At 36.1% G+C, this 25,691-nt stretch overlaps 1 protein-coding gene across 4 annotated transcripts in view; it reads left to right on the forward strand.

Moving 5' to 3' along the window:
- FER (FER tyrosine kinase) overlaps positions 1–25,691 on the forward strand; it is a 156,833-nt gene that overhangs the window by 14,356 nt on the left and 116,786 nt on the right. For all 4 annotated transcript variants that reach the window (XM_051782603.1, XM_051782604.1, XM_051782605.1 and 1 more), the window contains exons 2-7: positions 1,150–1,260; positions 4,551–4,809; positions 8,466–8,639; positions 10,978–11,077; positions 23,660–23,843; positions 25,256–25,393. In XM_051782603.1, the coding sequence (XP_051638563.1) occupies positions 4,603–4,809; positions 8,466–8,639; positions 10,978–11,077; positions 23,660–23,843; positions 25,256–25,393 (803 nt within the window). In that variant the 5' untranslated portion in view covers positions 1,150–1,260; positions 4,551–4,602. The remainder of the gene's footprint in view (positions 1–1,149; positions 1,261–4,550; positions 4,810–8,465; positions 8,640–10,977; positions 11,078–23,659; positions 23,844–25,255; positions 25,394–25,691) is intronic.

A 25,691-nucleotide genomic window follows, 5' to 3' on the forward strand; every position in this document is an offset into this window, starting at 1 on the left:
AGGTTGTCCCTTCATAAGATTTTATAAATGTCTGTGATCAGTGCTTTGTTTTAAATAATGAATACTGAAAATAGTTCTCTTTTCTTTACCCTTACACACCGTGTCTGTATTTCAGTTTTGCTTCATGTGTCTTTTCTTACAAGGGCATTTCTAAACTGTTATGGAATGTCTCATCTAAAGCAGGACATTCTAGCATGAGATTATGAGGGAATATTTAACATGGGTCCAGATGTAGATAATATGGTATACCTTGCACTTGTTAGCTGTATGCAAAGCTTGTTTCTTATTTTCATCATCATGGCTGGGGTTCATGAATGAAGATTTGGGAAGGCTCTATCCACGTTTGTTACAGGCACGCTGGTGGCTAATGAGGCCAGTACGTGACAGACATATCCGATTGCAAAAGGCACAGCAGAAAGACTCCTTAGATGGTGCATTCTGCAAGACACGGTTCTTTCTGCGTTGTTCTTATTTTATTTTATAATTTAAATACCTTTTTCTTAATATAAACCCAACAAAGAACTTCTTTGTCAGTTTGCTTCACCTAGATTGCAGTCCAGAGTTACAGCTTGAAATTTTAGTCCTATAGTCATCCTTCCTGAGTGCTTACTGTTCTAGATATTGGAGTAATTAGAGCCATATAAGAAATCTGTATATCTTGATTGGGCCCTTTCTTGTGTTACCACTTGTTTTCTTCCACTCTTGTGAAAATACCACTACTAAATTTGTCTTTCATATAACAAACTTTGGCCTTCTATCCTTTCGTTTTCTTGCTAATGAGTATCTGCTTCTGTTTTATCAAGGGCGAGGTTCAGAAATAAATGAAATTATATAGTTTTTCAGCTACAATACACCGTGTCATAAGAAATTCCAAGAACTTAAAAAAACCCCCAAACTTCTCTATGTGTGTAGAGACAAAATTATATCTTCACTCAAAATTGTGTGTATGAAGTGATAGCATACTACTACTTGCAGTCATTTGAGAAGTCTGCTATTCTTTTTCTTGAACTCTGTCTCTTTTTTTAAAGAAATCTGGTGTATGGTAATAATCTGAAAATGCAAAGCAACTTAATCTAAGTTTAAGTTTTGCAATGCCTTTTAAAATGCTGAAATAATAATAAAAACATTTGGTATGTTTTTCTTTCACAGAGTCCCCAGAAAAGAAAAGAGAAGTATATTTCAGAAAGTGAAAATCAGAGGAATTAACTGCTGACATAGGAAAACTATACTAAGGAACATTTTTTGAGGAAAATTTTTAAGGTATGTGAGCTTAAGTTATGCTTTGCAGAAAAGCCTTTCTGAAAATGAGCTGCCTGTTTTGTTTTGAGTGGACCAGTATTCGAAAGTCAGTTTTGAAATAAACAGGCTAACTTATGTTACCACTTTGGTTGTTTATTGTTGGCAATAGCTCTGTGGAAGCAAGAATTTTGCTAGTTGATGTTGCATACGTTTTATATCAAATACATACATAGATAATCTTCTGAATATGTTCTTAGTGTAAACAAATGGTAGGTAGAACATGTGTTTTGTGTTTCATGGTCTTGCACATTCCAGGAATAGATCCTACCTTAACAAAAATGTCAAATGTTTGAGAGTCTCTAATTTTTATTTAAGGTGTGGATGGAGATTTATTTCATTATTTTAGTGGAATATAGCTACTATAAGCCTCACATTCAGAAATTGAGATGGACTGTCTAACAAATTCATAACCTATTATAAAATTGCTTTTGAATCAGTACACAAGCCTTGAATTTGAGAATTTGTGTCCTGAATCCAAATCCTCTTTTTTTTCTGATTTTCAAATATTCTTAATGTTTACAGATAGTGTTTGCAAAATATAAGGCATTCTATACTCTGTATGATTTGGAGGCTATGCAGATTTAGGATCAAGGGAGTTGACAGCATATCAGGAGTGAGTGTGATGCTGTTCTTGTTCCATGTTCCTCCTTATGGTGAAGCCTGGTCTCCATTGTGCATTCCTGTTCTGAATTTAAGTGGGGGCCAGGTGTGCTTTCTAGGTTTGTGGTTTGTTAGTTGCCTGCCATGTTACTGATACTGTGAAACCACAAGTTCCAACTGATGCATATGGATCCATCATTATTTTAAGATTAGCATCTTGGATATAGTTGATAGCAATATGTAACAGAAGGTACCAGCTGTTATAAGGGCAGGATAGCATCCTATGAAAATATTGCTTTGTATGTGTTGTGCTTTTCCCTGATTATTTGATTTCAGTGTCAGAGACACAGGACCTTTGATCTGACCCAGAGTGGCCACTCTCATGTGTCACAGACAGATTGCAATCTTTAAATTAAATGTTGATTTGCTATGAAAGCTACTTTCTTCGGAGTTGCTACTGGATTCCAGGAAGACTATTAACACTGGAATATTGGCTTTGTTTGCTGAGGGGAGTGTGGCAATATTGAAAGATTATGTGAATGTCATTGAAGTTTCTCACAATGTTAACATTGCTTTGTTTGGAATCTTGACTGCATGCTGTGGTGATGATTGAGACAAGTTGTAAACTGTCTTCAGTAACTCTCCTTAAATTTAGAACTGTTTAAGATCTGGTTGCTCATTCACGGTATGTAATTAAATGCATATTGAATATTTACTTCCTGTGAGTGATTAGTTAGTTTTTTTGAGAGTGACTCTATAAAGAAAGTAAGTCTTTCTTGGAATTGACTGTGAGACATATTTTAACTCTTAAGCTTACCAATTGTTTTTTGACTAATTTACATGGCCAGTAATTTTTTTAGCAATATAAATCTATATATCTCTTACATTTCAAAACAAGAAAAATGAATTCATTTGTCTTGTTTGATGCTACTGGGATTTTATTGCTTTTACAAAACATGCTAGAATTCAGTTTGAGATTTGACTGGCATGTCAGGTCACGTATGGAAAAAGAGATAACCTCAGGGGTGTCTACCAAACGTGGAAGAGGTCTCTTCCCTAGGAAGAGTAAGCAGTTCCTGAAGGTTTTTTTTTCTGTATGAATTTAGCATATCATGTTTGTGGTTATGACTTCTCCATCCAGCTTCTTTAAAATGTGATACCATCTCTGTTATTTCCTCTAAGATGAAAATATTCTCCCATGTTTTTTTGAGAAAGATTTTTTTTCCCCAGAATATATTTCACACTGTATTTTCATCTTTTTGGGATTAGAGTAGAAGGTATGTTTGTGTCTCAAACCAGTTCCACATTGAATCTTTTCTGGGTTCAGATTTTGCTGTACTATTCAATTTTGCCAGTAGTCTGGTTGCAAAATCTCTTTGGGAATCTTTGTCTTTCATGTTCAGTGTGAGCGTTTTAATGAGCTCAAGGTTCTGATTTGCAAAATCTCCTGAAATTTTGTGTGATAACTGAAGCCAATAACATCTTTATTTTTTCTGAATACCTAATATACTCTGAAAATGCTAGGCACTCTGAAAAGTCTGTCTAAGCCTTGTACATACCAATATTAGCTGCTACAGTGTTGATATTAGTTTACATGTCTCAGTTCTTGGTGTAAAATAAGAATATTAGTCCTACTTCCTTCAATGAGCTGTTAGGAAGATAAATCTGTTAATGTATGTTAGTGCAAAACACTCTTCTAATTTAAGTAGTACTTCTCTGTTCAAAAGACCCAAGACATTGCTGGAGTGCAGGAATTAGTGAATAAGCAGTACACAGATTGTGGTTGCACTGCAGTCCAGAGGTAGACTTGCAGTGTGGAAATTACTCATATGTCTGGTTTCAGGTCTTCCATGGTGTGGCTGCATGTTTATCAGCCCCAGATGCAGGTGTTCCAGAGCCACCTCTAACAAGTGTCTTTGACCTCTGGTTATGCTACAGTATTTCATAAGGCAGCATATCTTATCTGTTTATCAGTTTATATCACTTAGATACAAGAAGACTGGACTGACTTAGGAGAAAATTGTGTGAACTTAAGAACTCTGACCTAGGGTATCTACAATTGTGTGGGAGGCCTGGTTTGGGATATTTTCTGATTTTTGGGAGGTTGAATTTGCAAGTTTAATGGTCTGCTGACACAGGGTTTAGGAGAAAAATAGCTTCTACCTAGTTATCCATTTCCCACAGATGCAATGCCCGAGAGCTGGTGTTTTATTTGGATTTTTCTGTGCTCTTAGGATAGTAAACACGGGAAAAAACTATTTCTGGTCACCAGGAGTGGAAAAGTGCAGTTGGCAGCTCTTGTCTGGAGATACTCTCAGCTATGCTTATTTGATTAAATATGTAGATTAGTCTTTAGTATCTGTCTTAGATGCTGTTATATTTTCCCTTTTACTGTAGTTTAAATCAGGAAGGTATGTTTTTGCAGAAATGGAAACTGGAGAACAGTTCTAAGCCTGAAATCTCTTCCAGTCATAGATAGGTTGATTTGAAACAGTGCTCTGACCCTCCATTCAGCTTATATTGAGGAGGTATATGTATGTGGTTAATCTTGTGATGAAGTTATTTCAGGGTTTAGACATTAATACTTGCTCTTTGTCTCACTAGATGTTTTTCTTTTGAAAATTGCCTTATCAATCTCCTTCTCCTTTCAGATGTGGTGAAGAGCCTGTATTTTCCCCTGTGTGGTATATTGTGCCTTAAAAAATGGGGTTTGGAGGTGATCTGAAGTATTCTCATGATGCTTTATTAAAACTTCAAGACTGGGAACTGCGACTGCTGGAAACGGTGAAGAAATTTATGGTAATGCGAGTAAAAAGTGACAAGGAATATGCCTCCACTTTACAGAATCTTTGCAATCAAGTAGATAAAGAGAGCACCTGTCAATTGGATTATATCAGCAATGTGTCTAAGGTAAGTCTGAAGTATTTTGAATTTGGAAATATCCTTGGAAATAAAAGTGCTGTTTGTTTGTTTTGGTTTCATTTGGGTTCCTGTTCATTCAGGTTCTTGAGAGCTAGTGTTGCCAAACCATTTTAAATGGGCTACTTTTTGTTCCTCAGTGGGATATGCAGAAATTGAGCTCTAGTCTTGGTTCGAAAATAATAACTGAACTAGAATCAATCCTTATTTTTGAAATTCAGTATTTTACATACCTGGCTTGAGCCTGCTACTTTGTTAAGTGTTTTGAAAATCGAGTATGCTATAGTAAGCTTTTCTTTCAAGACAGTTAAATAGGAACTATTGTTTACGTTATATAGAATTTGTGACAGAAATAGAAAAATACCAGGAAACCAAGTCAAAGCCTAGCATTCCAACTGTTATGCACACTGCAGCATGTGTTGTGAAAACAAAACATTAATTCAGGATGTTTCTCATAATTGTGAAGTTATTTTGTATCCAATTTGAAATAACTGCGTTGACTTTTTATGAAAGTAAGGCTCCTCCAAATTACTAATTTTCAGATTTAGAGTAAGTCCAGTAAACATACTGATGAAGCACACTTCCTTCCCTCCTGACAAGAGAAAAAACTATTCTGTTTTAATGGCTTACACAATTCTTGGCCCTTGTGCTGTAGCAGTGGTTACACAGTCCCTTCAGCCTGGCGTGAATCCTGATCTTTCTGCAGGAAAACACCCTTTTTGAGTCAAGTTAAATTTTAGACAAAACTGTTTTTATGTAGTGGGCTTATGGGGCGGCTGCTTGAATACTAGCACTGGCGTAGCATGAGGAACAGGACTGCTCCTTGTGCAGCAGGATGATTTATACTGGATTAAAGTGACAGAGTGTGTGAGTTGAAAGCTGTGCTGATATAGCTGGGCTGCTTCAGCTGCCCCAAAAGTAGCATTGCACAGTGTTTATCTGTAACATTCTGTTGTTGCCTCCCTCTCCCACAATAATTCTTGCCTTGTCAGTTGAAATAGTGCGTTTTTTCCCTTGTCTCTGTGTTTTGGTGGTATATCTGAAATGCTTGTTACCCAATTATGTTTCTTACACAGGGTTTGTTATAGATATTGCTATTGAAGTTGTGATGATTTCAGTAAATAAATATTAAAGCATTTTCATTAGCCTAAGATTGGCAGATGTCATGTATTTCCTTCAAGCTTTCTCCTGTTAGATCCCAAAGTTTTATATAGAATTGTTGGTGATATGACTCGTCTTGCTATTGCTGCCCCAGCAGAATTGCTCTTAGTGCCCTTAGTGCTGCCCAAACTGTCTTGCAATTCTTTTAGGCAATGAAACATAGCAGATGAGGGCTGGAAGAGTAAAGGAGAATTGTCATCAGAGTAATTAGCATTATGAGGTATAAACAACCCATAGCCTTCATGTAGCTAGCTCAGTCTAGGATGATTCGTGTTAGTGACATGGACACTTCCTATGAGCAAATAACTTTAGGAAAGCTGAAGGTCTCACTTTAGCCATGTTCCTTTTGGCTTGAAAAGAGGCCTGTGTGCAACATTTTGAAATTTTGTTTTGGACATAGGCACTCAAGTTGTTCAGCATTATTTTTCTTCCTTTTTTCTTTTTTTTTTTTTTTCTGTCTCTTAAGGAGATGCCATTTTCACTTTCTACATCTCTATATAACAGCAAAATTATTCGTATACTACTGACAGATCTTCTGTGTGGGCTTGCCTTAAAATTTCACTGACACCTCGAATTTTAAAGTTGTGTAGTGACACATTGTCTTACTGGCTTCGTCAGTTAAAATGTCTGAATTATTGATTAATTTACTCATCCCCTTCTAATTTAATTTGTTTTACTAGTCAGGATACTTTTTCTCTCTTCCTGACATTTTACAGAATAAAAGTATGATACAAACATGATGGGACATAAATCTAGTATCTTATATCTCCTAAGATGTAAAATACCTGGATATTAAAGTTTTAGTATTATGTGGCATCAAAACCAAATACCAAGCTGTCCCAACAGCTCTTTTGTGTGTGTGTATGTCTAAAAAATACTGTTAAACCAAACAATGTTGTGTTTTATTGCATTTGATGAATTGTGGTTATTTTTTGTGGAAGGAAATGCTTTACCTTTTCTGCTGTCCCCACCCAGCTGCTTTTCTGTCCCATAAAAATCTCAGTTTTTGAAGCATTTTCATTTTTACTTTTCCCAGTTTAAAATAGTAAAATATAATCATACAAAGCACAGAAATCTGGCTTAACTGATGTTTTCTCCTGGAAACATTGGTTTCGTCTTTTCCTGATGGAAAGAGGGATGTAAAGAACAGGAAAGTTTTTAATGGGAAGGGAAGTTTTTGCTATGTTTCTGACTTACTAAGGCTCATTTGGTGAATTGTAAGCTGAGTACTGTTAAAAAATGCTTTTGCTGTGATTTTTCACGGTGGATTAAAACAGTACATGTCTCATCAGTAATAAATCAACCTTAAAGAAAATGGAGGACTCTGACTTTATTTTCACCTCTGAGACCACTTTTGTGATCTCTTCTATAACTACAAGGCCCAGTCCTCTCAGACAGGTGTTTAATTATCTTTTTTTCCTCTGCAGCTTTGCAGTGTGGCTCCTCTGTCATTTGGAAAGTGTTCTGTAATGGAGAGGTGAAATGGTTTTCAGCCGTAGCTGGGAAGCTTTAGGCTGTGATGTTTTACAACACCACAGTGTAGAGAGCTCTGTGCCAGTCTGTGAGATATTTACAAGCTAAAGGAAATGTTAAAGATGGTTCAGTATAAAAGGGAGTTAGTTGTCTTTTGTTTAGTTCTCCGGAATCCAGTTTGTGTTGCAGTATTTTCATATGGAGATGGAAATATTATGTATATATGTTTATATATGGGATGTAAGGAAACAAATTAATTTTCCAAGGTTTTGATCTAAGGTTGATTTCTGTTTCAGCAAGGGGTAAGATAAATGCTAGTAAAACTAGTATATTAGGCTTTTGTTTGAACTGAAGTTTAATTTCATGTTTGTGTTATCTGTAGATGTGTATCTGTATTCAGTCACATACAACACATTACTCTGGCCTGAAAACGGACTGACAGAGAGTCCAGTCCAAGTAAGGGTACAAAAAGATGTTGGGTCACTGTAACAGATGAGTATTTTGTCTGTTTAGCACCTTGTATGTGGCATTGGCAGCCTGACTGATGCTGTCAGCTTCAAGAAGCAGCTGACATGATGGTATCCTCTTAAACCCTAACCAGTCAAACGCATATTACTGTGAGGTATTTGGACAAGGGCAGAGAAGTCAGCTTGGGCAGAGTAACTGTGGCTGGGAAACAGGAGAACAAAGAACATGGGAACATGGTTGTCAGGGGTGTCAGGAATGTATTTAAAGAAAAAGGCTGTAATGCTGTCTTTGGTGTTCAGAAGTACTAGGACTGAAGGGTGAACATACAGTATTGTATTTTTGTCCCTGCTGCTTTTTTATGATTTTATGAGTAAGTTTGAGGCATGATTTTGCAGGAGGATCTCAAATGCATTTGGATAAGTTTAAGATTTTTTTCCACATTGTTTTAAAAAGTGATATATCTTTTCCCACAGTTCATGTTAATTGTTTGATTAATTGTAAGCTGAAATAAGTAAGTGCTTTTCTGTTCTGGCTTTTTTTAATAGTCTTGGCTGCTCGTGGTACAACAAACAGAACAGCTGAGCAAAATAATGAAGACGCATGCAGAGGATCTTAATTCTGGGCCTTTGCATAGGCTTACAATGATGATCAAAGATAAGCAGCAAGTTAAGAAGAGTTTCGTGGGTGTTCACCAACAAATTGAAGCAGAGATGTACAAGGTACTTTATTCAGCTGTGCTTTATAAAATGATTTATGTATGTTTAAAAAGTGATAAATTGAGAGTGGATTTTTTTAGGTTTTTTGGTTTTGTTTGTGCTATGGTAAAAGTAGTAATGTGTGATATGTAGAATGCTTGGTTTAAATTTTAATAATTTCCCTACATTTTTTTCTCCTGCATGCTGACAAGGCAGAGATTTCTTCTATATAAATTTCTGTGGACAGATAGCACTGGAAATGCTCTTGTTCCAGTAGAGAATTATTCTGCATGATGCTTCTCTATTCCATCTCTCCTCTTTTTCTCATTCCACTCTTGACATTCCTGGAACCAGGGCACTGTAAACTTTGGTTAATGAGTGCTCTTTACAGTCCAGACTGTTTTGGGTGGTGACAGGATTCTAGTCCGTATTCTAAACTATAAATCAAGTATAAGCCAAACATCAAGGCTGCTGATGAAGCTCTTCAGGGCCTTTTCCATGGCTTGTCAGTTGTTCTGCTTATGTTGAAAGCACTGTATCTACTCAGTAAAGCTGACAGAAATCACAGTTTCATTCAGATGCTCTGGGGGAAATTTAGCTGCAAATGTCAAAAATCAGATTGATAGTGTGAAAGGTCTGCAGAGAGAAGGAAAAGCACTGTTTCTTCTTTCTTCCCAGAGGATTTGGGCTTTGGAGTGGCATAATTAAAATGTGAGTAATGCAGCGCAATTGACATGGACTGATGAGTATAAGATTCTTGGGCCATTTATAAGAAGAAATTAAATCTGTGTTTAAACTAAACATATATAAAGTTAAATATATTTTCTGTAATAAGACTACTTCCATAAAATTCTACAATTCTGACATCTTCCCCAGGTAGTGACTGTGGGGACTACATCTCTCTTGATGCACGGTCAGTAGGCTGCCATTATCTGATAAAGTTTCCAAGCCAAATAATCCCTTGGTGCTACTTATGGATTGGTGGATCTGAAAATAGTCAGGATGGAAGAGGAGGGAAAAACTGGTAGAACACATTAGAAATAATAGAAGTTATAGAGAATTGCAGAAATAGAAAAAGAAATATAAGAAAGAGAGGCTGAATGGAGTAAGATTGTTGGAAACTCAGGTATACTTTTAAAAAAGACTGTTAATAGGTTAAACTCTGTTTTTTTCTGTTAAAAGGTTAAACTCTAATAAAGTCTCTAAAAAAACTGTCTTTTAAGTAAGGCTTTTCCAAACAATATAGTGCATATTGAGCACTCACTAAATGTTTATTTACAAACCATATTGACTCCATTTAATTCTAGGCTGCATAGCCATGAAAATATTTTGGATCCTGATTATTAAGCTTGTGTTGTTTTTTTGGTTTGAGTTTTTTTGGGTTTGGTTTTATTTTTCCTTCCCTGATTTTCCCAAGAAACATTTGAATAGCATTCTGGTTAGATATGATATGTTCTCCCATTGTTAGCTGACATTGTTTATTCAAAGGTTTTGTGTACCTTGAGCACTTAAAGAATGATTCCCTGAAATGCAAAATACTTCACATGTTCTGTGGTACTATTTTTACTTTTGTTATGCACAGAGGTAAAATGCCTGTTGTTTCCCAGGACAGTATCCAAACTGTGTAAACATCAGTGTCTGTGTAATTCCTATGTTTAGGATATGCTGGTAGAAAAAAGTGGTTAGGTGAAATTCGTATGTGTGATCCTTTCTTGTTCTAGACATCTCTACAATGAGGAATCCTTTTGGGAAAATTCTTAAGGACAGTAAAATACTGTGTCTTTTACACAAATGTAATAGGACTTGTATCCTTTTTTTGGTTTTCCGTTTTAAGGATTTAAGTTTTAGAATTGATAGAGTGGTTCGTGAGTAGTTGCTGTTCTTTAGTCTTTTGGTATGAAGTGTAATATCTAAAAATTCTTCTATTTTGCTCTTTTTTTTTAGGTACTAAAGGGTATCCTTCCTATGCATTGGACCTGTTAATGTACTATGATTTGTTAAGCATCTTTTTGATGTTTTGTTCTCTTGTAATTGAACTGGAATACTGTTTATGATTAGCTGGGTTTCCTAAACATATTTTTAATTACTCTGATGGGGATGGGGATCTCTGTTTCAGGCCTCTTATTTAATTCCATGCATTTAGTGATTTTGATTTTTCACTGTGTAATTTGTAACATGTAACTTGCACCGTGTAATTGCACCATGTAATATCCTATTAGTATTATGTCAAGCCAATGGAAAGTGGTAGCATCCTTATTTTGGATAATGAATCTTGTTAATTCTCCTACACTAATGTTAAGAGTTATTTTATATGTTAAGAATAAGTATTTTTAATGCTTTTTATATTTCTGTTTTCTTAAAGGTCACAAAGACAGAACTAGAGAAACTAAAATCTAGCTATAGACAACTAATAAAAGAAGTAAATTCTGCCAAAGAAAAGTATAAAGAAGCTGTGGCTAAAGGTATGACTTGAGTTAATTTTGTCTATTTATTAGTACCTTTTTTGAACCTGCTAAAACTCGTACAATGTAACAGGGTTGGTTTTTTATTTTGAGTAACTTGATTACAGTCAGTTCTTGTGAGTATAACAGATCAGACCTTTGCCAGCCTCATGTAAAAAAGGAAAATAAGTCATTTGCACACTGAGATTTTTTTTTAGGGAATGATGTGTCCAGTCTGCATGGACTTTGGTTCCTGTTGAATTGTGCTTGAATAATTAGATAAAGGAGGGCCTTTGTTCCATTATGTATTGAAATATTATGTGTCCTTCTAAGATATTTTTTTTCTTAAGTGAAAATTAATTAAATGGCAGTATATTTCCAAGATCCATCTTTAAATTTTTGTATGACTGCCTAAATAACAGTTAATGTCCTTGGTTCTGTTGTAGTGTAATTATAGTAACTATCACTGTGGAGAGAAAGACTGTTTCTTTCCAAATTTGTCTAAAATTTGGAGTGGTAGCTGATATGTGAATGTAATGACAGAACAGCAGGGGATAAGAGAAGTTATTTTAAGCACTGTTCAGCTGCCTTTTCTTTTCTTTTACTGATATTCATATTCACTTAAAGATGTAAATGCATATTCAGCTGTTCATTTCATCCAGTTCCCTGTCTTCTACATGTAACTTTAATTTTGTTGCTTGGTTTATCCCCAGGTAACTACTTAACATGGGGATATATAGTATGTAAAATGGAAAATTTAATAGAGTGCACTGATATTAGTATGTTATTTTTATCCTGTCTTATTTTGTCTTCCTGTTACAAGTCTGGTCATTCTCCATTCCTGAAGCACCAGACTTTCCCACTGAAATAAAAGAGTGTTTTGGCTATCAGCAGCTGTGATGTTTTGATGTGGTTTTGATTAACTGAATTAATGTTTCTTTAGATAGACAGCAAACATAAACTATTTTTAAGACATGTCCTGTGGTTTTCTTTGACCTTGTCTTTCAGGCTTCCATTTAGTGTTTGTCTTATTATAATCCGTACCTAATTTCACTTCCCCTAAAATCTTAAGTGTAAATCTGTTTTGACAAACACTGACATCCTTAAATATATTGCAGGTTTTTCTCCCAAAAGTTGCAGAATTGCTTCTCTCCTGTTAAATCCCAGGCCGTGTTCCTGTTTACAAATACTTATGTAGTTGATGAGCTGCTACAGTTTGTGTATCAGCTGCAGGTTAGCTGAGCTGCTGGAATTTTTTTTTTAAGTTCTGGTGTTTTCATAGCGTTTCTGAGCTCTTATGTTGTCAGACTGTTTTGTGAAGTGAAAAATTAAGGAAGTCCTAAAATTGTAATGCTTCATTATTCCAGGCTATTCTTTATTCAGTAAGGAGTGCTTATTCGAATTATGTGCTATTAAGAAATACTACTTTTTTAATATACAAACTGGTTCAACTTTTCAGGATTTCAAGAATTACTAGAAACAATGGAAGGAAAAATGCTTACCGGAACAGTGGGAGGGCATAACCAAGTATTGAAAATAAGCTGAAAAACATTTTGTTAAACAAAAAAAAAATTAAAGTCTCTGGTCACCAGCTCTTGCAAAAATTGTGTTAAAATAACCAGTCCAGGTCCACTTGTATAAAATGCTGTTCTCAAGAGAGTCTGTTCCTCTGGAAAACCAGCTCTCCAAGGCAGTGACTGACCTTGCCTCTCTGTAGCTGATGGGGACAACTACTCCTTAGGACATATAGCTTTACCTTTACCCCTGGAGCTGTGCATGCTGAATTACCTGCAAATTCATGCAGCACCTGTACAAGCCGGTGCGCAGGAAAAGAATGAAAGTCACACGAAGTAATGACTGAGAAGTGTCTCTATTTTGCAAGTTTAGTGATTTTGAAATTTAGTAACTTTTTTCCAGTTTGTTTTGGAATAGCGAAGCCGTTTTCTAGTGAGAGGATGAGTTTACTAGAGCTGCTAGTGAAAGAGGTACAAGTGGTTTTTCACCTTGTGAAGAGAATTGCTTCCCTGTTTTCTAGCTGAGTTTTTAAAAGTGATGTAGAATTCTGGGCTAAATATACATGGCAGAGGATATTAACTGAAAAGGGTAAGGACTGGCAAAGTTTATTCAGTGGAAAGTAATGTTATGATTTTCTGCAGTCAGAAAATATTCTCAGGTGAACTTGAATTTCTCTGAGTTATACTTTCCACCAGCTGTGTGAACAATCACTTTGAATTAACATGTTGACACCCTAAAGCAGGGTTACAGGTGTTTTCACTTTTTACTGAAAGCCTTATAAGAGAACTGTTGGAAAGAATAGTAAGTATTAAGGATTGAATAATGATAGTGGTTGGTTACAGGTTTTATTTGTGTTAACACAATGGGTGAGGCAGCTGGTGGGAATTTTTGGATAGTTTTTTAGTCAGGAAAAGGGAACTGCTTTCTGAAGGATGCAGGAGCTTCATTATGGGAGACTTTGTGCTCTCGAGATCTGGAGAAAGATCAAAGTGTCTGAGATTCTGGCTCAGAAGATGCTCTAGGGAACCCTCTGCTAGAGCTGCTTCTGCTTGTGCACCAAAGGAAGCAGTGGGACAGTTGTGTTGTAGAGAGTGCACCACTGAGCCTTGGCTTCCACTGCACTTTAGGCTGGAATGCACTGCCTTGTTGTGGGCACCAGTGCATGCTGTCCATATCAGAAGTGACTGATTTATCTTGTTTATTCTAGCCTTTACCCCATTTAGTCATGCGTAGCTGCTCCTTTCTGGACCAGTGATTACTGTGGCAATCACAAATGCAGTCTGGTTGGTTTTTCTTGGGCATGGAAACTCCAGGTGTCAGGCAGTCTGGTTGGTGTTACTCATTTGGTTGATAGTGTTTTACTTTTTTTTCCCAGTTGTTCATTCTTATGGTTTTTTCATGTATGGTAAGAGAGAACAGGCTGAGAGGGGATAAAGTCAGCAAGCTGAACTAGTCCAGTGCCTCTTTTTAATGAGGCATACTTCAGTTTTTGGGACTCTATGGACAAATTGATTACAGTAGCCTCTGGATTAGAAAGCTTTGTTTAAAACTCCCACAAAATATGTATGGGGGATGCACAGAGCATTTTCTTTGCAGAATTGGGGCATTAGGCCATGTTGGAGTCATAGGGCATGCAGGGGTCATTGGAGCGAAATATAAGGTAAAAACTTATTATATTGTTTTTCTATAATAAAATGGACAGCCTTGTGAAATCTTTTGGGTCTGTGATAATGAGGAAAAAAAATTATGTAAGCATTGTACAATGTTCAATCCAAAATAACACTCTTAGAGTGTATACAAGTCTGAGTTTACGATGCTGTGCTAATCGATGATGCTGAGTAACAAAGTAGTGAGAATGTGGCATGTTGATGTTGCTGCTGCAGAAAAACACATCGAGCCAAAATTTGTGCCAAAAGGAAAAGGCATTGTTTGGCTAAAGAAGTCACAAGGCTTCTGGAATAGTTTCATAAGTAATGTGTTAAGAATACAAAATGGAGACTGTAGGAAAACTGCTAATATCAAGTGTGATATGCCATTACAGTTTGAATCTTGTTTCATTGGATCAGTAACTGCTTCCAGTTAAGTTTGCTGTTTGCAATTATTTTTGTTTCTGCAGAATTGTGTGTCTCTATTAAGTATAGTTCAGTATGTGTCTATAGGGCTTTTAGATGTTTTTGTCCTTGATTTTTTTGATTAAACACTACTTACTGCTATATAAATAAGGAAATGATGATTACATGAAATAATAAACAGTGATTTACTCTTTTCCTTACATCTTTTTAAAAAATTGGGAAGCATTAATTCTTAAAACTTAGCATCTATTTTTGTAGCTGATTTTGGTGTTAGATGTTTAAATGTGAAACAGTTGCTGCTATAGCAGTTAGTATTGCAAGTTGGTATAGAGCCAGGGTAGATTTGGGAAGTTCATATTGAATTTTAATACAAAATAATCTTTAGGAAAAATTACAGTTTTCATGTAGATATATTTGTTACAGGTGTTTATTGTATTCTTATTTCTAGTTAATTACTGATTGAATGTAGAAACTATGTTGCAACATTCTTATGTGGCATAATGGATCTGAAGTAAATAGTAAAAGAAAAATGTATTGATTCTAGTGTATTTAATGTCATAATTTCATTTTATGCTGCTACAGCAGCATACAAAATATTATACACGATTTCCCTAGGCTTGTGTTCCCTGACAACACTGTGATTTAGAGGAGAGCAGAAATATTGACAGTATACCAAGCACATTTTACAGCATTCCATCTGCTGGAAGAATATTTTTCGGTCCCTGCAACTCCTGTGATTTAATACTTCAGAATTGATGTGGCTTCTGTGGTACATACTGAAGTTGCACAACAGCATAAGCTACAGCTATTATAAATAAGGGAGCTGTTAAAAAAGCTTTCATTAAATCAAATTATTGTCCTACTATTCTTTGTAATAATCGAGTGGCCAGAAAATACTTATTAGGTGGCTGGTGCATTCATTCTGAGATAACTATAAAATTGTTATTATACAGCCACATTTTCAGCACTTGTAGCTGTTTCTACGATGAGGGAAACTCCTTGGGGGATATTTTTTGAGCTTAGTTTTGACTGAAACTCTTACATTGTTAAGACAAAATGGTTGAACTGGCTGAACTGGTCTGTCTTATTCACAGAGGTCAGCAGACTGCATGGATTTCAAATTAATGCTCTACTGTAAATGTTTCAACTCATATGCTACTGATACTTGGAAGGGGTAGGGCGGGTTTTTTCTGTGTAAAATAAAGCTTCTAGAGCAGGAAACCCTGGGGAGTGCAAAGAGATCTTGGTAACTTGTCATGGAGTGTGAGACCAGCTTGGGCACATTGTTTCCACTTAATATAGACATGCAGCCACAGGATGTGCTCGCCTCAGTTCTCACAGACCAGCATTCATAGTTCTGAGAGAATTTACTAGAGGTGCTTAGTAGCTCAAACATCTGACAACAATTGAAAAGATTGCACATTCATTTTTGCTATTTTTATGCTATGTTTTTTTATTTATCCTAACATTAAGCTGATAACTTTGCTGAACTAATTCTTAACTTGGAAGTTTAGATCTGGTATTCTGTAAATGTGAACTCTTTAAGAACACATGAACAGTTTTTTTCCCGTTAGGAAAGTATTTGTTATTTGAAGTAATTAATTTGTTAAGTAAGGGAAAATCTGCCTGGAGGGCAGTCCTGCAGAAGGGCATCTGGGGTGCTGGTGGACAGCAGGCTCTACACCAGTCAGCAGGAGGTCAAACCCCATCCTGGGGTACATCAACCACAGCAGAGCCAGACAGTCAACAGAAGGGATAATCCCACTGTATTTCGTGTTGGTGCGGCCTCACCTGGAGCACCAGAGAGCAGTTCTGGGGCCCACTATTTAAGAAGGACATGAGGGTTTTTGAATGTATCCAGAGGAGGGCAACCAAGCTGATAGAGGGGCTGGAAGGCATGTCCTATGAGGAGAGGCTGAGGCCTCTGGTTTGTCTGGCTTGGAGAAAAGGAGGCTGAAGGGTGACCTCATTGCTCTTTGCACCTTCTTGAGAAGTGGAGAGAGCGGTTCTGATCTCTTTTCCCTAGGATCCAGTAGCAGGACACGTGGGAATGGCTCAAAAGCTGGGCCAAGAGAAGTTCAGACTTGCCATTAGGAAACATTTCTTTATTGAGAGTATGGTTGAACCCTGGAACAGGCTTTCTGGAACTTGAACAAACTATAAGGAAATGCTTTATAAAAAATGGAGAAATGAAAGGGTTTCCTCCAAAAGCAGGAGGCAAAAATTTTTTTTCTCAAGAACTCACTGTAAGTTGTGTAACATAATCTTCAGTATTGGAAATCAGCTAACATGAATATAAATAGTTTTATTGGCTTGATATATTAGGGTAGTCCTTTTTCTTTCATATCTAGGTTTTAAAACAATTTACTGTAATTTAAGTGCTTAGTCCTTACTAAAATTCACTTAAGAGAAAGATCATGATGGGGTCCCACTAGTATTTGCTCTGCTTTCAGCCTGGGGGATCAGTTGAGTCAAGCTTTACAATTCCTTAATGTAAACATATTTTATTGTTTTAAAAAAATGTGTTGTTAAAAGAAGACCTATTTGAAAGCCATGGCTATCTCGTTCATAAGTATAAAGAATGTGTTCAGTAGCATAATGTAAACAAATAATGTAATGCGGTATTCTTTTCCAGGCACAATTAAATAATGCTCTGTGAAAATACGTGTCTCCAAAGTTGAAGTAAATAAGGAAGTGACTGTATCATAAGTTTGTTATTGATAAACAAATGTGGAGACAGCAAAATACTGAGAAATTACTTCTGTTATTGGAAGTGCTGAGAAATATGTAGATGGAAAGGTAGATGCTGTTCTGGGAAATTATTTGAAGAACTGCAATCATAAACATTGGAAAATATGTAGATCACTAAATGCATTGACAGTTTTGTAGTTTAATGCTAGTATTTACAGAAATAAAAGATTGCAAAGCAAACAAAAAAGAAAAGTTTTTTCTGTCTGAAACATTACTATATGCTGAAGATCTGTATATTTTGTCGAGGAGGATTGTCACTTCCTTTGAAAAAAAAAAACCCAAAAAACAAAGAAGAAAAAACAGGCAAAAGACCTGATTCTCCTCTCTTTCTTTTTTTTCATTTTAAAATTTTCTGAAATCAAATACTGTGGTACATTAGTAAGGTTATAATACAGAAAACTCTGAAGCCAAGCTTTGTAGCTTTTCATGGAATCTGGTTGTCCTCTCTTTAATCCTAACCCATAAGATTTCTATCGCCCTTCATCCATCCCCAGGCAGAGCTCCATTCACTCCAGCTCCTCTCTCATGTAAAGGGCAGCTCCCTCTCCTTGTCTTCCTGGCCTGTCTTTCCCCAAGTCTGTAAATGTCCATTGCAAAGCTCCAGTCCTGCCTCCATAATCCCAACAATATCCTGGCCCTACGACTGTACACAGATAACTGACCTACCACGTTTATTCACCACACTGTGGTAATGCACAGGCACTTGAGTATCACCCCAGAACACTGAGGAGAGGGTTTGGGGGCTTTTTCTACAGTGGTGCCTTGTAGGAAACTTCTTTCCCACCTGTACCTGCTGAAGGTGGCCCCATTCAAGCCCTGTTTCATGTTCTTTGTGGTCCCTTCCCATCTTACCACACAATGCCCTTTCCTTTGTAGTCTCCTCCATTGTTCCCTCAGGACTGTGGGTCACTTTCTCCCTCCCGTGTAATTCCTAGCTTAAAGCCCTCCTAGCAAGGGCTGTGTTACTGGCAAAGTAGTTGTACCCTGCTTAGTAAAGTGCTTCCTGTCTGTGAAGCAGATGGTGCTCTGCAAACAGGGTTTCATGGTTTCAGAACCCAAACCCCTGTTGATGACACTGGTTCAGCAGCCCTTTGTGGGCCTCTACTGTCAGTGCCCTCTGTGCACTCTATCCCTTCACTGTCAGGATTGAGGAGGACACAGTCTGGGCTCCCATGCTCTTCATGGCTACCCCCAGAGCTCTGTAGTCACTTTTGGTACTGTATCATTGGTGCCCACATTTATTATGTCATTGCCTCTACTATTTTTCCCTATACTTACGCATACCTGGAAATTTGTGTGGATTTGCTTTTTGCACCTCCAGAACTACAGAATGAGTTAGTGAATTCTTGTCATATGTTCTAGTCCTCAGAGTTTCTCTGGAATTGTTAGCCATAGTTTTATTTATGTATAAAGATTTTCTTCCTTCCTGTTACTCATGTGTAGATCTTCAGCTTGTCCTTCTAATTTTTATATTGTTTGTCTGTTTCACAGTTCTAGCTTATTTAAGGTTTCTCACTGTGTTTCCTTTGGAGGGATATAGCACTCTATTGTCATGTCAGGTGTGTTTTTGGTTCCTTTTGAAAGTAAATTAAATTAATAGTCAAAAATGGACTTGTGTAGTAAAATGATATTCTTTGTTAGATGGATGTTATTGGACAGCATTCATTGTGCACTGAAGCCAAAGGTCATGTTTCAATGCCAGGAGCTATAAATCTAGAAATTTAGTTCATCTGTTGTGAGCTAAGCTTTTGTAATGATCTCTATTGAACGTTTTTTGAACACTTGGTCATTGCTTCTGAATGGCTGAAGGTCTAACCAGAAAAAATTGTAAGGGGGTACTTCAGCGTAATTATTTCTTTTAAATCCAAAATATGTATGAAAACTTTCTGTATTCACAATATTTATTTTCTGTAGGACAGTTTCTTTGAGGCATTTGCACTGTGTATTGATGCTTATTTAAAAAAAAGATGAAGTGAACATTATGAACTGAAGTTTTTCTCCGTTCATCTTAGTTGGTTGTCCCATCCAGATTTTGTTCTTCTATTCTAGGTGATTATTAGGCCACAAGAATCTAATAGAAATTGAAATAGTAGTGTCTAGAATGATTTAAAAAGCATACTTGCCTTTTCTTTGTAAATGTAAAACTTTCATAACTGAATTTTGCAAGCCTCCCAGTACTGTTTATGGCATGACATATTGTATACAGTTTCTTTTAACATAAAACAGTTTTGTCAACAGCTGATGGCAGTGGAATTATAATTAGATCTATTTATGAAATTCATTATACAGATAAAGGAAACTGGATGTTTTCCTCAGTGCTAATTGACATGTGGAACAACTGTGTGCTCTGCCTCAGAGTACACGTATTGTAGCATATTGCTACTTTAAAAAATAAATTACAATATGGAAGTAATACTGTAACTATGTTCCCTCTATGAAATATAGGTCCAAGGCTCTGTTTTAAAGTTGAATGAATATGATAATTTGATGTATTTTGCAATTAGTTGAGGTGTTCTGCTGAGGAATAATGTATAGCAAAGTAATTTAGACCTTGAAACAGATGATAAAATGGGATCATTTAGCTGTTAATGAGGTTTCTGAAAGGGATACAGTATTTTTAAGTCTTTAGTTATGTGCTTGTGATAACTTCAGTGTAAATTTTCAGTTTAGTTTAACTGTTGAATGTGGTTTGTTGGAGTTCATGGGTCAGAAGCCTGTACTGATGGTACATTACGTAATTTCACAAGTGCCGATTTTTAGTAAGCTGAAAGCAGATATGGGATGTATTTTAAACACATGCCACATACAAGTTGCAGGTTTAAGCTCTTGAACTATAACATATGGAGGTAATTTTGGATTATTTAACCTAGGGCATGCTTGAGCAGGAATGGCCAAACACAGAATAAACCCAAGAAATAATGCAGCACTTTTCCCTCCACTACCACCTTGCCCCTCTCTCCTGATTCCCCTGGACAACGTGTCTCCCAGTGGAACAGTATGCAAAACTTGATGCTTTGACGTCCAATTGCTTTTCCTTTCCTCTTTCATCCAGTCCCAATACTGTAACTGCTACATGACCTTTTCCCCTCCAAACCCTCTTCAGTCACCTTCCGTTATTTCCCCGTGTTCGATGTGCCTCTCCCTCTCCAGAAAGACCTTATAGTGTGTATGTTTTACTCTGAAGATGACCAGAGTGGCACTGTAGCCTACTGTATTTAGAAATGAGTGTGTATGATACTTCTGTATGATATTCTGAAATTAGTTGAGGGGTTCTGCTCAGGAATAATGTATGTAGAGGAGGAATTTAGTCCTCAAGGCGGATGCAAAAATGGGATTGTGTGCCATCCCCTCACATTGCTGTGCAGGTGTCAGACATGTGCATTTGGGGATATCTGACTTCTGGGATGTTATTCTGATTGATAGATTATTTTTTTCCCTCTTCAAATGATCTAAATTTAATGTAGAAATAAATAGTGTGATTTTTAGTTTTGTTTTGAGGAAATAAAATTAATCTCATGAAACATGACTTTTGATTGTTTACTGAAGACAAAACCAGTTATGTCTTTCTAAAGTTTCAAGAGAGACTTGAGAATGTTATCTCTCCAAAACAGTTCTGCAGAAATTTTGAAAGTGAATTGTTTCATTCATACCAAAATGAAAAATACTTCTCTGGTGACAGCTCTGGAGATGTGTTTTGTCTCTGTTGTGCAGAGTAACTTAGATAAACTGTAGTGTAAGAAAACTGTTCCTTCCACATACAAAAATTAGGTCAACTGTCAGATTGTTTTCAATTAAATGACAGATATAATATCCTTTTAAAGTGATTTTTGTTAATCCATGTTTGAAGTGTAGCTGACAGCAGTGAGGTAGCAAGTGTCTCGAGAGCCATACAAGGGTACAAACAGACAGAAATCTGCCTCAGCTTCATGGTAATTTGTTACCTAGGGAGTTCCTGAGTCAGAAGTGCTGCTGTAGTTCTTAGTACCTTTTCAGGATTTTTCTTTTTTTTTTTTTTTTTGCATACATTTGTCCATTCACTGTTAAACCACAGTAAGTTTTTCGTGCTTATGATAACTTTTACCAAGATTGCATAGGTTAGCTACATCTACATGCTAGTTGAAGAAGAATGTCTTTGTTTTTAGCAAACTGCATTTTATTTCCATATAATGCCATATGGTTTTTCCATGGAAAGAGGTTGTGTAGGCCTCTTAACTGTGTGTCTCCTCTCACACATTGCTTCTCAGACTCCTAGTGCTTCAGGAGGCCTCATTTTAGTCATTCTTTTTGGATTCCTTGTTTCTTGCGTTTCTTGTGCTTGATGCCCTTCTCTAAACCCTTTGCATGTCACATATCCTTGAGATCAACAAACTGCATACTTTTAGATGGATTTAATCAGTGCTATAGTGATATTCCTTTGCTAAATAACATTGTATCCAACAGCAGCTGAACACTTAGTTAGCATTTCCATCACTCTTTCTGTACTCGCCCCAAGATCTCATTTCTGTGTGCATTCAGTAATCTTACAACAGATTACTAAGCTTGAATAGGTTTTTTCCCTATATGCAACTCCCTAAATATTCACACTATAATTTACCATTTCGAGTTTTAATCAGTAGCTCTCAAGGTTTCTTCTTGAGTTTTTCACATTTGGTTCCATATTTGCTACCTTCAGACAGCATTTTCATCATAATCTTTATCTATCAGAGCTCAACTGATATTCTCGGGGCACTCCACTGAGTGTCTGTTTCATCCTCTGAAAACTATTTGTAACATTTTGAAGTTCCAAAGCTAAGAACAATCCAGTCCTCATAGTGTCTTACTATTTCATTTATTCTCTAACCTCTCCTTTTGACGGCTCAGAACAAGGAGATTCATTGACTCTTTCATAAAGTAATGTTTCAACCCGGAAACCTGTGAAGGTCTTCATAGTGAACAAAGAAGAAAAAAAAAGATATTTTCGTCCTATCAACTTCTTTTACATAGTAACTGTAGTTTACTTTTTCTGACAAGCTGCTGACTCCAGTGTATATGAAAGAGCATTTATTACTGTTTTACAAGTTTTTCACTCAACTTTTTTTTAGTGTACCTTCAGTGTGTGTCTGTATTTTGATTTATTGGAGTTCATAGTCCTTTGTGTATTCCTCATACACAGCTCTTCAAGGTCTCGTTTCAAACCTCTGTTTGGTCACATAGCTTCCATTTTCTTTTTTTCTAAACTGCTTTGTGATAAGAAGTAGATGTGTTTTTTATTACATAAATTATTTTAAGTTTATAAGAAATGTAGTGGTCTTAATGAGATTGATTTAGTTAGTATATGTTTATCTGTGCAGGTAGTTGTGACTCTGCACTTGATATTTTCAGATACAGGATTCATTTAAAATTATTTTAGTTCCTAAAAAAGTAATGAGTCACTTCATAAATAATATCAAGAAGACAGCAAGAATGTCAGTAAAAGCTTATGTGTCCGTTCTGGTTACAGGTGGGATAGAGTTACTTTTGGTCACAGTAGCTAACATGGGGCTGTGTTTTGCATTTGTACTGGAAACAGTGCTGATATTATGTCCCACGTAGCTTTGCAGTTACTGTGGCAAAGAGTGGAGTAGGTGACCTCTTGAAGTATCTGCAGTTCAACACTAAACTGGTCTTGTCAGCATGAACTTGATAACTGCTGATCTCTAATAGTGTAGAGCTGAGACTAGAGCCAATTTCCTGGTCAGGATATCGATGTGATAAGGAAATGTTAAAGTTGTAAGAGAAAAGCTGCTCATTGCATCATTGCTTTGTTAGATCATATGTAGGAATAAGAATGTTTGCTCACAATAAACAATAGATTTTTAATGAATCATGAATCTGACATAGCAGGAGATCTCTTTCTTTATTAAAAATATTTATTTGCTCTGAGGCAAATAAAAGAACAGCTTGGAGATAGTCATGTGTATGAGAGTCTTTCTTTATTCTTCATAGTTTTATTATTTTTATATTTGTATAGATAGTGGGTTTCATATACTATTATATAAAGAATTCTCACATTTCTGTTCAAGGAAAATAACTTTTTTTCTAACTTAGTTTATTAATTAGGAAATTTAGACATTTGATCTTACTAATTATCTGAAAACGGTCAGATTTTGCCTTCTTAAGAGAAGTACCTTAAAAAAATTACTGTAGAAAAAGCTGCAAACGTGTCATAAATTTACTAGATGGATGTCATCTAAAGGTCTGTATACTTTTAAATCACCACATGTATTCTTGTTTTGTTTTCTCTTAGGAAAGGAGACTGAGAAAGCCAAAGATCGGTGTGAAAAAGCCACTATGAAGCTTCATATGTTGCATAATCAGTATGTGTTGGCACTGAAAGGAGCACAATTACATCAGCACCAGTATTATGATACTACGCTTCCTCTGTTACTTGATTCACTACAGAAGATGCAAGAAGAAATGATTAAAGCCCTGTAAGATGTATTCCTATATATTTTTAACTTGTACAATTTTATATATGTAGTATTCTAATTAATTTGTAGGATTACTTGAAAATAAGAAGCTGTGATTGTAGTTTACCCTGGAGTAAAAACATGTGAAAAATATTTTTGTCACTACATTGACATTTACGTGTACAAAAGAGTTGCTGATTTCAGGTGTAGAGCTTGGTGTGGCCTTCTGTGTGAAACATACTTGCTTAATAATCCTAATTTTGCAGATGAATTAGTTTGTTAAACTTGAAAAAGTATAGAATAATATAGCTAATTATTTTTTCCTTTTTTTTTTGTTGTCATTGTAATTTATAAAGATTCCCTTTCTCTTCAGTATGGCACCACTTTAGCTGATATTTGATTATCTTTTTATCACACTCCATGAACTATTTTCTGTAACATTTTCACACATGATGTTCACAGGCAAGGTGAGATTTAATGCCTTCCCTTGTCTGTTTTCTCATCAAAAAAAAGTATTGAAAAAATCCTATCACAGAATTTTTTTAGCAGAGAAAACATAACTTGAGATCTTGTTCAGGAAAAATGTATTGATACTTTTTTCTCTACATGTTCCTCTGGGCTAGCCAAAATTCGTCAGTGTTTCTTGAGAGTTCACCATGCTCCAGATCCTGGCAAGCTATCAAATTTGTCAGAGACAAAAATGAAATAGGGAATAATTATGAAGGTACATTATGAAGGAAAACTAAAAGGAGAATAGGAGGGTGTTTGGAGGATGCTATTAAGACTAGTGGCACAATGTCACCTCTCCATTTAGTACTTGGTTGTTCCCACTCTTGGAAGCAGGTAAAGACAAGGTTGGTGGCTTGTACTTCCTTACAGAAACTTCTTGGTTGATTTTCTGTCTTCTTGTAAATATATATTAACTTGGGATTTATACCTATTTTTGTCTGAATGACAAATCATATATAAATATATTAAGAAAAGATAGTTAAAACAATGAAGTAAAACCATTTTTTAAAGAAAATGCACACTACTCTGTTACCCATTTTGCCTTATGCCAGAATATAGTTATTTTGTCAGTCAGAACATCAAAATCATTACTTAGGTTATAGCAAGCATGGTAAATCCTGTGTGAAGAAGACTGTCATCAGTGAGCTCTATATATTCCTTTTCCTTTTAATTTCTACAGTTTCTGGTTTAGCTGTGCACTGAAATCAGTACAAGAAGCATGGTCTTAGAGCCAGCCTAAGCCTGTAAAGAAAAGGCCTCAGTTGATGTGTTATTTCTTTGAATAATATATTGTCTTATTTTTCCCTTTTGAACCAGTTGCAACAAGAATTTGTAGAAACAGCAAATTAAAAGTTTGAAGCATCTTTAATGCCATCTATGCCTTCAGTGCCATGTTATACACTAGAATTTTTTTTCTTCTCCAGAAAAGGGATCTTGGATGAGTATAGCGAGATCACCAGTCTCGTAACAGAAGAGATCGTGAATGTCCACAGGGAGATCCAGACCTCGGTTGAACAGATAGACCCTAACTCTGAGTATAACGACTTCATAGATACTCACAGGTATAATTTTCATATCGTGTTTCTTCCTAAGAAAACCCTGCATTAAACTTCAACTCTGCTTAAGTGGTCAGAGTTGAATTTGCTTCTGTTTGGTTCCTTTTACATTGTTACTAGTAAAACTTTATCCTAATTTGAAAATTGTTCTATTTGCATATATGGAAAGGTGGCTGAACCGTTTATATTCCTGGTTCTAGAAAAACAAATTTCCAGTTACATGAGAAGATCCCTAACTTTGGTACTGACAGCAGACTATAAATGACAGTCTAGACTCCACATGAACTAATTTACTCATAACTGT

Source organism: Manacus candei, unplaced genomic scaffold, assembly GCF_025592945.1.
Source record: "Manacus candei isolate 608988 ecotype Guabito, Panama unplaced genomic scaffold, ASM2559294v1 h1tg000016l, whole genome shotgun sequence".
Lineage (NCBI taxonomy): Eukaryota > Metazoa > Chordata > Aves > Passeriformes > Pipridae > Manacus > Manacus candei.